Here is a 13,469-nt window from a genome sequence, read left to right as displayed (position 1 = left end):
ATAGAAGCAGCTGCAGGCATTCTCAATGGAAAGGCCCTTATGTCGAATGCAGAGACAGCCATGGAAGACTGTCCTTGAATCCTATCCTGTTGTGCTATATCCTATTGAACTGAAGTGGAGGAGGGGTAAGGGGGAGGGGGATGAATTCGTGGAAGTATTAGCAATAGCAGGAAGGGCTTTTGTTAAAAATTATCGATGTGGAATTATGGACATATCCAGTATAAAGTGGAAATTAAAAACATGGTACCAGGACGGGAGGCCAAGTCCATGACTCTGCGGTCCATGGAGACAGGCTCCAGGTAGAGCTGCAGAGGCTTCGCAGATCGAATCTATGTAATGGTGTCGGAGGAAGGAAGATGGCGACTACGATACGATACACTTTATTGATCCCGTGGGAAATTATGGTATCACAGCAGCACAACTTACATCATAAAAATCATAAAATTAATTACTTAATTGACATGACAGTTTGTTGACAGAAGGACATTATACATTAGAATAGGACATACACAGCGGGTGAACTGAAAAGTAGAAGAAATAAAGTGGACAATCACCTTTATGATTTAACCCTAATGTTATTGTTGTACATCCCCATAGCAGTTGGCACAAACGATTTAAATTTTTCCTTCTTACACCTCAGAAGTATTAGCGGGTTACTGAAGGTGCTCTTCTGTCTCATGAATAGCTCATATAGTGGATGTGCATTATTGTTCATAATTGCCATACACTTTTTCAGAGTTCTTCTCTCCACTACCTCCTCAAGAGAGTCCACATTGCAGCCGACAGCAGAGCTTGCCTTTTTGATAAGCTTATTCAGCTTATTAGCATCAGAGGTCCGCACACTATTACCCCAGCATATGATAGCAAAAAAGATGGCACTTGCCACCACAGACTGGTAGAACATTTCTAACATTTTGCTGCACACATTAAAAGACCTCAGTTTCCTTAGGAAATATAATCTGCTCATCCCCTTCTTGTAGAAAGTCTCTTAGTGGCATCTCCAGTCCAGTTTGCTATCCAAATGTACCCCCAAATATTTGTAACTCTCCACCTGCTCTACCTCCTGACCAGCAATAGTGATCGGTAAGCATTCCAACTTAATCCTGCTATAGTTAGCCACCAACTCCTTGGTTTTCTTAACATTTAGTTGTAGATAGATACCATTGCACCAATCCACGAAATTCGACACCACCCTTCTATATTCCTCATCCCCTTGATCTCCCCTAATACAACCCACAACCACGGAGTCATCCGAAAATTTTTGAAGGTGGCAAAGATCAGATTTATACTGAAAGTCTGATGTATACAGTGTGAATAGAAAGGGTGCAAGCACCGTTCCCTGGGGGGCACCAACACTGCTCAGTAATCTGCTTGACACAACTGCTACCATCTGTACAAACTGTGGCCGATCTGATAGGTAGTCAGTTATCCAATTTCTCACCCCCACCTCCACCTTCATATCAGTCATCTTTTTGTGTAGTAAAGGTGGCTGCAGGGAATTAAATGCACTCAAGAAATCAAAGAACATCGCTCGCACCGTGGTTCCGTCAATCTCCAGAAATGAATGTACACTATGTAACAGAGAAAGAATAGCATCGTCCACCCCCAATCTATGTCGGTAAGCAAACTGAAGGGGATCGATAAAAGTGTTAACCCTCGGTCTTAAGTGAGCAAGACTAGGAGGGGAGGCATGAGAAAGCGCACTGGGTTCCCGTGCATCCAGGGAGCAAAATGCGCTGTGATAGGTTGAGGTCGGTAGGAGGGGAGCATTCCAGAGCCGATGAAACCGACTGGCAGGGATGGCAACGGCGTGTCCCGGTTGCAGGAGCAGGCCCCAGGCCAAGCCAGGGACAAAATTTATAGACCTGGCTGACAGGAAGAACCAGAGTAGCGTGGGGACTACTGCTGGGCTGTAAAAATAAAAACGAGCTGTCCAACACTGCGGGCCCTGAGCCCAAAATGAAAATGGAAAGGTATAGTATGAGCATTTTTTTTCTTAATAATTTACAAGGAGCCCCACCACCCCCCTAATTTCCAGCGACTTTGGGAGATAGGGATACCTGTCCTGAGGACTCTGGTATCCAACTTCACGTTTTATACCTGTAATGAAGGATCCGACATCCATCTTCACGGTACAATAGGGAAAACGGTCATCAGGCGTCCCGATGTTGACCGTTGGGAGGCTGGAAGGCACCGCTTCCGTCTTCCTCACATTGCATGCCTGGCATTGGGAGGAAGGGGTGGGGGGGGGGTGTGTCAGGGGAATGTAGGCAAGGACCAGTCTGCAGTGTGGATGCCCTCAACACTCTTGATGTGTTAGGGGGATAGGGTTCTTCCAGGTGGACCAAGGAGACAACAGTAGTGACGCAATCCCACACTGTGCTCTCGGTCTTTAGGGGGGAGATCAGAGTGACCAATTAAACTCTGTCGCCCATAATAAAAAAATCTGAAGCTGCAAAATGGAAATCATTACTAAAACACAACAAAAAAACTAAAGTAGAAATGGGTCCACCTCCTACTGACACCAAGCTAAAACTGACCAACGGCAGCAGCATACACCCATGGTTTCCTGTGTCCCCCAATGAAGCGATGGAGAAATGTACGTTAAGCTAAAAATCCTTCTGGGAAAGTGTCTTGTGGACAGATTAGACCAAGATAGAACTTTTTTGGTAAAACACATCATTCCACTGTTTGCCGAAAATGGAATGAGGTCTACAAAGAAAAGAACACAGTACCTACAGTCAAATATGTTGGAGGTTCAAAGATGTTTTGTGGTTGTTTTGCTGCCTCTGGTGCTGGGTGCCTCGACTGTGTGCAATGTATCATGAAATCAGAAGGTTACCAAAAGATTTTAGGTCACAATGTAGTGCCCAGTGTCAGAAAGCTGAGTTGGCATTCTAGGTCATGGGTCTTCCAGAAAAACAATGACCCCAAACACATTTCAAGAAACACGCAGAAATGGATGAAAACAAAGCGCTGGAGAGTTCCGAATCTAAATCCCATTGATCACCTGTGGATAGATCTTAAAATTGCTGCTCGGAGAAGGCACCTTCACAGAGAGACCTGGAGCAGTTTTCAAAAGAAGAGCGGTCCAAAATTCTAGCTGAGAGGTGTAAGAAGCTTGTTGATGTCTATATGAAGCGATTGATTGCAGTTATTTATTCCAAAGGGTGTGCAACCAAATATTAAGTTGAGGGTGCCAACAACTGTGTCCAGCCCATTTTAGGGCTTATGTGAAATTCTGTCCAATTTGCCTTTTTTTTCTCTGTTTTATTTTGTGTTGTTCCAGTACACACAAAGGAAACAAACAATTGTATAACAAAACATGTGTATTTGCAATAGTTTTCTCGGAAAAATAATTTACTGGAGCAATTTCAAGGGTGGCAACACTTTCAGCCATAATTGTATACATAAACACAATGAGCCTCACTAGGTGAAAGGTGTGGTGTGTTCTTTCAAGAAAATCTCGCCACCGTTCTTCCTGCATAGGGCCCAAATTTCCCTCCCACTTCTTGATATAAATTGGGTATTGCTTAAATATGTTACTATCAAGATGTTCATGAAAAGAAGAAAAACTTCCTGCTGTCTTTTCTGCAGAACCTAACATGTGGAATATTACATCCTTTGAGATTATTGTGTGACTTAACTTATTTTTCTCCACCTTGGTTGTCAGAGTGTGAAAATTTATAAAACTGATTTGGGCTTTTTTACCCATTTTTACCTTTTGCTTTTTCTCAGGATGCATGGATTTATTTATAGTTCTTGCTCTATTTTTTTTGCAAATTCTGGTGCATATCCAGATTGCACCTTTTTCATTTTACACCTCTCTCTCTCTCCACTTTTTAAAAAAGTAGGTGGGTCTTCGCTATAGGGGATGGGGTAAATCACAAACCAATAATTTACTATAAATTACAACAGAAATTGGTGTAAGTTTTAGTGAAAATCTCTGCCAGTTAAGGTACCTTCACACTGAACGATATCGCTAGCGATCCGTGACGTTGCAGCGTCCTGGCTAGCGATATCGTTCAGTTTGACAGGCAGCAGCGATCTGGATCCTGCTGTGACATCGTTGGTCGCTGCAGAAAGTCCAGAACTTTGTTTCGTCGCTGGACTCCCTGCAGACATCGCTGAATCGGCCCTGCGCTTAGTAACCCGATGTTTACCCTGGTTACCAGTGTAAAAGTTAAAAAAACAAACACTACATACTTACCTTCCGCTGTCTGTCCCCGACGCTGTGACGTCACCGCTCTGCTTTCCGGCCGCTGTGCTTACACAGCGCAGAGAAGCAGAACGCCGGGGGACAGACAGCGGAATGTAAGTATGTAGTGTTTGTTTTTTTTAACTTTTACGCTGGTAACCAGGGTAAACATCGGGTTACTAAGCGCAGCCCTGCGCTTAGTAACCCGATGTTTACCCTGGATACCGGCATCGTTGGTCGCTGTGTGACAGCTCTCCAGCGACCAAACAGCGATCGACATCGTTGTCGGTATCGCTGCAGCGTCGCTCAGTGTGAAGGTACCTTAAGTCTCTGGTGCACCAAATTTATTAAGAAGCATAGATTTACTTCAGTCTCAGTAAATCCCCCTTTATATGTGACACAATGTGCAGATGCAAACGGGGCCCAGATCTCATGTATCTGGAAGTCAAAAAGGAGACTCATTTATTAGCACATGTAGTAAGAAGGAGAAAGAAGCAGAAGGTGACCATGGACGAGGCTCGGCTTGTTTCATTGATGAGAAGCTTAAGAGTTTCCTTTAATAATGTTGTCATAATTACATCTACATCATGTCAGACAACGATCACTGGAATTCTCATCTAACCTCAGTGACGCATGTGATCCTGACACGTCTCTGGCGACAGTGCGAAGATTACATTCAGACTCATATGAAGAGAAGGCCTGGATCACGTAAGTCTCTGTAGATGTGGAAGAGTCTCTGGGCATATACACTGGAGAGGACATCTTCATCCGCACCCAGGCGCTCTCTCAGGTTCTTCACTTCCTTTAGCAATGGCTGAGTATGAAGAACGAGATCTTGTTAGAAGAATTGTATTATACCATAGAGTAAAGAAAACTGGCAGAAAAAAATTAATATTGCTTTGAAATGGTGATTAAAAAAAAACAATTCTGACATGGTTTTGGGGTTTTACTGTTATGGTGTTAAATGTGCAGTAAAAATGATGTGACAACATGATTCCCTGAGCCAATATGATTACAGTGCTACCAAACATGTAATGTATTTCTACTATTTTAGTAGACAGCGGCATTTAACATGCATTTCTGGAATCAACCCATCGGTGACCACGTCACATGATCGCGGGTCACCGATGGGTTAACATGACAACCAGATGTCTCCTGGAGACCTCTATGGTTGTCACTGCCGGATTGCTATGAGTGCCACCCGGTGGTCGGCACTCATAGCAAGTGAGGTATTCTATTACATGCAGGCGATCTGATCATTGCCTGTATGTAGCAGGGCCGATCAGGTTATGGCAGCTTCTAGTCTCCCATGGAGACTATTGATGCATGCCAAAAGTGAAAAATAAATGTTTTTAAAAACATAAAAAAAATATAAAAAGTTCAAATCATACCCCTTTTTGCCCCATTCAAAAATAAATAAAAAAGAAAGAAAATCAAACATACACATATTTGGTATCACCGTGTTCAGAATCGCCCGATCGAGCAATAAAAAAAAGGATTAACCTGATCGCTAAACGGCGTAGCAAGAAAAAAAAAAACGCCACAAATACGTTTTTTTTTTTTGCCGTCACATTGCATTAAAATGCAATAATGGGCAATCAAAAGAACGTATCTCTACCAAAATGGTATAACTAAAAACGTCAGCTCGGCGTGCAAAAAATAAGCCTTCAGCCGACCCAAGATCACGAAAAACGAAAAAGCTACGGGTATTGGGAAATGGCACAATTTTTTTTATTTTAACAAAGTTTGGAATATTTCTTCACCACTTAGATAAAAAAAAGAACATAAACATGTTTGGTGTCTATGAACTCGTAATGGCCTGGAGAATCATAATGGCAGGTCAGTTTTAGCATTTAGTGAACCTAGTAGAAAAGCAAAACAAAAAACAAGTGTGGGATTGCACTTTTTTTTTGCAATTTCACCACACTTTCTTCTCCCGTTTTCCAGGACACGTTATGTTAAAACTAATGGTGTCATTCAAAAGTACAACTCGTCCTGCAAAAAACAAGCCCTCACATGTCCATATTGACGGAAAAATAAAAAAAGCTCTGGGAAGAAGGGTAACAAAAAACTAAAGCCAAAAATACCTCCAGTCATGATGGGATTTCTGTTATGAATTCTGCTTTTGGGCTCCCTCCGGTGGTTGTAGGTGGTAATGCAGTTGTCCCTGGGTTGCAGTTCTGTTCAGGTTTATCTGCTGATTGCAGTTCTGACTGGGGTATTTAGGTGTGCAGGATTCATTAGTCCTTGCCAGTTGTCCATGGTTGTTGGAGGTGTTGGACCTCTGTCTGGTTCCTCCTGCCTTGCTGCCAAATCAGCAAAGATAAGTGTCTGGTTTTGTTTCTGTGGCACACATGCTGTGTGCTTGATAAATCAGTGCTATTCATTTGTTTTTTCTTGTCCAGCTTAGATTGTGTCAGTATTTTCTCAGTCTTGTTGGATTCTCAGGAGTTGCAGATATACGTTCCACGTCTTTAGTTAGATGGTGGAATTTTTTGTATTATCTGCTGTGGATATTTTTGGAAGGGTTTTAATACTGACCGCTTAGTATTCTGTCCTATCCTTTCCTATTTAGCTAGAGTGGCCTCTTTTGCTAAATCCTGTTTTCTGCCTGCGTGTCTTTCCTCTCCTACTCACAGTCAATATTTGTGGGGGGCTGCCTATCCTTTGGGGTTCTGCTCTGAGGCAAGGTAGAATTCCTATTTCCATCTATAGGGGTATTTAGTCCTCCGGCTGTGACGAGGTGTCTAGGGTTTGTTAGGCACACCCCACGGCTACTTCTAGTTGCGGTGTAAGCTCAGGATTTGTGGTCAGTACAGTTTCCACCTACTCCAGAGAAAGTTTCATGCGGCTCCAAGGTCACCGGATCATAACAGATTTCATGGAGCTGTGTGAGGGCTTGTTTTTTTTTTCACGTGGCGAGCTGGTGTTTTTACATTCTGAATTTTATGGTACACACTATCGCTTATTATTGTATTTTTTGCAGTGCTGGTGGCGATCATAAAAAGCAATTCTAGTGTTTCCACTTTTATCTCCTCTTTACAGAATTTACCGATCAAGTTAATTAATTTTACATTAAGATAGATCGTACTTTTACGGACAATGTAATACCAAATACATGGATTTTTGTGTAGTCACCGTAAAATCCAATTCTCCAAGCCACTCATTAGGGGACAGAGTACCATGAATGTATGCTGCTGCCACTTGGAGGCTGACACTAAGTGAATATCTAAAAATTAACTCCTCCTCCTCTGCAATATACACCTACCACTGGCTCCAGTCTGAACCAGCTCACTGACAAAGCAGAAGGAGATCAAAACCATCAAATACTGGTACAACATGTCAAACCGCAGAACAAACAGCCGTCAAGCCAATAGGGTAGATGCTGTGTCCCCCAACGAGTGGCTCAGAGAAAAGGATTTTACGATGAGTATACAAAAAATCCAAGTTTCTCCTTCGCCTCATTGGGGGACACAGGACCATGGGACGTCCTAAAGCAGTCCCTGGCTGGGAAACCGACAACAGATCAAACCCCATGTACCAACTGTCTATAGATGCACTACTGCCGCCTGCAAGAATCGCCTGCATCTGCGGAAGCCTGAGTGTGAACGTTGTAGAGCTTAGAGAATGAGTGCAGACTAGACCAAGTCGCAGCCTTGCAAACCTGTTCCGCCGACGCCTGGTGCCAAATGGCCAAAGAAGCACCCACCGACCGCTGGGATAAGCTTGCCCCTGAGATTGTAAGACTCTTGAATAGCCGAGTGTATCCACCAGGTTATTGTGGATTCTGAAGAGGCGAGTCCCTTCCTGTGACCGTCAGGAAGAATGAATTAAGCCGCGCAACCTGCCCTGCCCTCTCCTAATGTTTCATCACCCATCCCCTGCAGACTGTGAGCCCTCGCGGGCAGGGTCCTCCCTCCTTATGTACCCGTGTGCCTGTTATCTGCTCATGTTTAATGTATTTGTCTATATTTGCCTCGTATTCACATGTAAAGCGCCATGGAATAAATAGCGCTATAAAAATGTATAATAATAATAATAATAATTAAGCATCCGATTTATGGAAGGACGCTGTTCGTGAGATGTACCTCCTAAGAGCCCTCACCACATCCAGAGTGTGAAGAGCCCTCTCCATCCGGTATACGGGCAAAACGGGGGCAGGACAATGTCCTCATTAAGGTGAAAAGAGGAAACCACCTTGGGCAAGGAGGACGGCGACGGCCTGAGAACCACCTTGTCCTGGTGGAAAATTAGAAAAGGAGCTCGACAGGACAGAGAGGCCAGTCTGATTGAGACCCGTCTGATTGACGTCACCGTGATAAGGAGAGCGACCTTCCATGAAAGGTGGGATAGCAAAGCGTCCTGCAGTGGTTCGAAAGGAGACTCCTGTAGAACACCCAGGACCAAGTTAAGGTCCCAGGCATCCAAGGGCATTCTTATAGGGAGGCACCACGTGGGAAACCCCCTGAATGAAAGTCTTCAACTGCGGATTGGAAGCGATCCTGAGCTGGAACCAAACAGATAAGGCAGAAACCTGACATTTGAGGGAACTAAGCGCTAGACCCCAGTCCAGACCAGACTGAAGAAATTCCAATATGGTGGGAACGGAGACGACAAGGAGGACGACCACGTTCTCTACACCATGCAAAAAAAGTTTTTCCAGGTGCGGTGATAGATGCACACCGATACAGACTTCCAAGCGGTAATCATGATGGACGCTACCTCTTTGGAGAACCCGTCTTGGGTTAAGACCCAGGATTCAACTGCCATGCCGTTAATCACAGGGCCCGTGAGTTCTGGTGGCAAATCGGGCCCTGGGAGAGTAAGTCCGGACGATCCAGTAATCGCCAGAGGACGTCGACAAGTTGCACCAACTCTGCGTACCACACCCGGCGTGGCCAGTCCAGAGCGACCAGGATCACTGGGACCCCCTCCGCCTTTATCTTCCTGATGACCCTTAGGAGTAACGTAAGTGGGGGAAACACGTATGGAAGACTAAACTGACGCCACGGAAGAACCAGTGTGTCCGCCCCGATGGCTTTTGAATCCCGGGACCGAGCTATGAACTCTCGCACCTTGGCGTTTAGTCTTGATGCCATCAGATCCACGTCCGGAGTCCCCCAGCAATGACCCTTGCTGGAGGGAGGGAAGCAACCTTGATGGTTGATATATGCCAAAGACGTGGCATTGTCCAAATGAACTCGGATGGGGCGACCCGCCATAAGACGATGGAAATGCCGCAGGGACAACCAGATTGCCCGAATCTCCATGACGTTGATCAGAAGGTGCGATTCCTAAGGTGACAACGCCCCTGGGCAGTGTGGTGATGGAAGACAGCTCCCCAGCCGAGGAGGCTGGCTTCGGTAGTGACCACCAGCCAATGAACCGGGAGAAAAGATTTCCCCCGGATGAGAGAGGACCGCAACGTCCACCACCGGAGCGCCTGCTGGACCCGCGGTGACAAACGGCACGGTCGAGGGAGGACTGGTTTCTGTCCCAGGCTACCAGAAGCGCATGCAGCAGAGGGCGGAGGTGTAGCTGGGCAAAGGGAACAGCTTCCATTGCCACCATCTTGCCCAGGACCCCCATGCCAAAGTGGATGGAATGAGGATAAAGACGACAAAGTGCCCAGCCTCTCTGTTGAAGGGCTAAAACCTTGTCTCGAGGGAGAATCACCAACCCTCGGGAAGTGTCCAGGGTCATGCCTAAAAAGGATATCTGCTGAGCTGGAACGGGGAAAGACTTGCTTAAGTTTATCATCCAGCCCAGGCGACAAAGAGTATCCATAGTGATACGCATGCACTCCGCACAGGCCTGGAAGGACGGTCCCTTGATTAGAAGGTCGTCTAGGTAAGGCAACACGACCACACCCCGAGAGCGCAGAATGGACATGACTGCCGCCATAACCTTCGTGAACACAGTGGGGGCGGTGGTGAGGCCGAAGGGCAAGGCTGTGAACTGGAAATGTTCCTCTCGGACAGCAAAGCGCAGGAACTTCTGGTGAAGGGGGAAGATCGGGATGTGAAAGTAAGCATCCCGGATGTTGATGGATGCTAAGAACTCCCCCTTCTCCATAGAGGAGATGACAGAGAAGAGGGACTCCACCCTGAAGTGTTTGAGTAGAACCCCTCAAACCTCTCCTTTTCTGGTACCGGAATAATGACCCCGTCTTGACAAAGCGAATCGATGGCCCGGTAAAAGGACTGTGTCTGCACCTTCGCTTTGGGAAGACAAGAGGGGAAGAACCTTGCTGGAGGGAGGGAAGAAAATTCTATTTTGTATCCGGAGGACACCAGGTCCCTGACCCATTCGTCATGAACGACAGAGAGCTAGGCATTTAAGCGAGAATCTATGGGACCTGGCTCCCTTAGATCTGGACTGCTTAGGTCGGCTCATCCACGACTGGTTTTGTCTTATACGAAACCTGGGGACCTCTGTCCCCATGAGGGGAGCGCCCCGATCCAGAAGAGCTGGTTGTAGTGGACCAACCGGGATTGCTGCAAAAGGATCGGAAACTAGACTGTTGCGGGCAGCAAAAGGGACGCTAAACTTTCTGCTGGGGGAGGAATTTACTCTTCCCACCTGTGGCATCAGAGATAAGCTGATCCAGCTTCTCTCCGAACAAACGACCGCTCTGGTAAAGCAGAGAGGTTAGGGACTTTTTTTACGCAGAGTTCGCTCGCCATTCCCTGAGCCACAGTGCCCACCTAATAGAGATGACATTTGAGGCCTCAAGCACAGCGCAGTTAGCCGCATCCAGAGAAGCGCGTACCAAATAGATTGGCCTGATCCACTGCCTCCAGGGAAAGATCACTACCCTGTATGGTTCTTCTCAGAGTATCTGCCCAGGAGACCATTGCCTTGGCTACCAACATCGCGGCGAAAGAGAGAGTGCTGAACCCGAGGCTTCAAAAACCGAATGGGCAAGGTTCTCTATCAGACAGTCCATGGGATCTTTAATCGAGGATCCGTCTGGAAAGGATAGAAGTGTTTTGGAAGCCAGACGGGATACAGGTGGATCAACCGGAGGGGATTCCGCTCACTGCTTACGCAGATCCGGTGAGAAAGGGTATCACGCCTCCAGAGGCTTCTGACCTGAGAAGCGTTTGTCCGGCCTCTCTCTATGCTGTTGAACTATGTCCAGAAACTCAGGGTGATTGGCAAACACCCTGTGAGTACGTTTGGTCCTTTTGAAGGACACAGCGTGATCCGGGGTGGAGGTAGAGTCCTCGTCAACCTTCAAAGTCTGGTTGACGGGCTCTATGAGACTATCCACCTTCGCCTGATAATCCGGCGAATCGAGAGGCCCGTCAGACTGGTGTTCAGAGTCCTGATCCCTGCAAACCCCTGGTGAGGGGGAGCGAGAAACGGAGATCACGGATGCAGAGGCGCGAGAGGGCCCGGGGAGATGTGCCATGGATCCGTTTTCTAGATGCCTGTGTATCTTTTGCCGGAGAACGGCCCCTGCAGGCCGACTGTTCCCGAGTGGTGGAGGAACTCTCTAAGACAGGCAGACAAGTGCCCCGACCCGAGGAGGGGCCATGGAGGGACTCAATCGCTTTAGCTAGTGAAGCCATGGACAGCGACAGTGACAAAGCCCACTCAGGAGGACTAGGTATACTGGGTTCAGTGGTGGCGGAGGGCTCCTGAGTGCATTCGGGATTACAGGCCTGGCAGAGTGGAGTACTCTGTCCATATGGCAAGGAAGTCTGGCAGGTGGTACATGAGGTAAAAAAAACACTGTTTGGGTGGCCCTCTTCGATGTCTTGGAGAATGACATGGTGTAACCAGTCTGTCCTGACTCAATACCCCAATAGGGACTTTGGTAGCTAATCACCGGTGAAATACTGCAGAAAAAAGGGTCAATGGGTGTCACAGCACAGCTCTTACCCAGGTTCTGTGAGATCGTCCCGGTGTTATCGATCCGGAAGGAGATAGCCGTTGGGATGTTGTCCTGTGAGGCTGAGGCGGCCGGTAAGCAAAAGATGACCGCCGGGAGCAGGGAAGGAAGTCTCACTCTGAGCGAGAAGCGCCAAGAGGGTGGGTGGAGCCGCCGGCGTACAAGAGCGAGTGGGTGGAGCTTCCGGGTTGTGGCCTAGCAGACACTGAAGCCGGGGACTAAATTTTCGGCGCCGGTCGGGACGTACCCGGGGAAAAAACTGAGGATACTGCGCGCGCTGCAGGAGCCCTCCCCCCTTGCTGAGCCCAACCCGGGCGCTTACCCAACCTTGGAGGCCCCTTGAAGAAGCGCAGAGGTCGACTGCTCTGTCTGCAGGTCAGGTGCTCCCGCGTGGATGGTGAAGGAACCCTTCATCCACATCCCTTTGTTAGGGATGTGGAGAGGGACCGTCCGCCTACTTCCATCACTGCTGTTCTATTAGTGGTGATGCAATGGGGGCTGCTTGATTCCATCAGTGCCTCTGTACACCCTAGAAGTTCATTCCCCCCAGGATGGAACAGGGCTATTGGTCCGGCGTTAGTAAGCCTGGCTGCAGAAAGGGGTACATGGAGGAGACACACCATGTTTCCATCTGTTGTTGGTGCGGGGAGATCGGTGCCCTGAAGAGACACGTCACCCCTAGAATAGAGCTCAGGCCTGTGAACGGTGCAGGAAGGGGTACATGGAGGCGACACTCCACGATCCCACCTGTTGGTTGGCGGAGATCGGAACCCTGAAGGGAACCCTCACCTCTGTAATCTTCTAATAAGAAAAAATATTAAAAAGGTGAAAAATAGAATAAAAAATAAAATAAAAAATTGTGGCCTGAGTAGCAAACCCATGTGCCTCCTACGGACACCAAGCATGAACTGGTTCAGGCTTGAGCCAGTGGTAGGTGTATACTGCAAAAGGAGGAGGAGTTAATTTTTATATATTCACTTAGTGTCAGCCTCCTAGTGGCAGCAGCATACACCCATGGTCCTGTGTCCCCAATGAGGCAAACTGTTTTTTTTTTTTTTTAATAGTCTTGTTAGGGGATTTGAATTAACATGATAGGAACAGGGCCTGCAGCAGACTGCATCATGGGAGAATGCGATGGGCGCACAAATGAATGCCCAGGCAGGACAGTGGCAATTAAATGCTGCGGTCAGCAATTGACAGCGGCAAAAAAGTCAACAGCATGCATCAACTGTAGTGGCGATCTCTGCTGTTAAAGGCAGATGCCAGCTATGCAATATAGCTGGCATCTGCACTGCAAGGAGCGGGCACAGCTCCTGACAACACCGGAAAACGCCCTGATATGCTCCTTGATTTAATAGTACTGTATTGTTC

General features: G+C 47.2%; 1 protein-coding gene across 2 annotated transcripts in view; it reads right to left on the bottom strand.

The window, feature by feature from the left end:
• Positions 1 to 399: 399 nt before the first annotated feature.
• The window catches only part of FAAP100 (FA core complex associated protein 100), a 58,750-nt gene continuing 45,680 nt past the window's right edge, over positions 400 to 13,469 (bottom strand). The window contains exon 10 of one of the 2 annotated variants that reach the window (XM_069750752.1): positions 400 to 5,012. In XM_069750752.1, coding sequence (XP_069606853.1) covers positions 4,881 to 5,012 — 132 coding nt within the window. In that variant the 3' untranslated portion in view covers positions 400 to 4,880. Of the gene's footprint in view, positions 5,013 to 6,303; positions 6,505 to 13,469 lie in introns of those variants that run through there. The other variant, XM_069750753.1, reaches the window with a different exon arrangement.

Source organism: Ranitomeya imitator, chromosome 2, assembly GCF_032444005.1.
Source record: "Ranitomeya imitator isolate aRanImi1 chromosome 2, aRanImi1.pri, whole genome shotgun sequence".
Taxonomy (NCBI): domain Eukaryota; kingdom Metazoa; phylum Chordata; class Amphibia; order Anura; family Dendrobatidae; genus Ranitomeya; species Ranitomeya imitator.
Note: the sequence above shows the minus strand (reverse complement) of the source record. Positions and strands in the feature narration are given on the sequence as shown.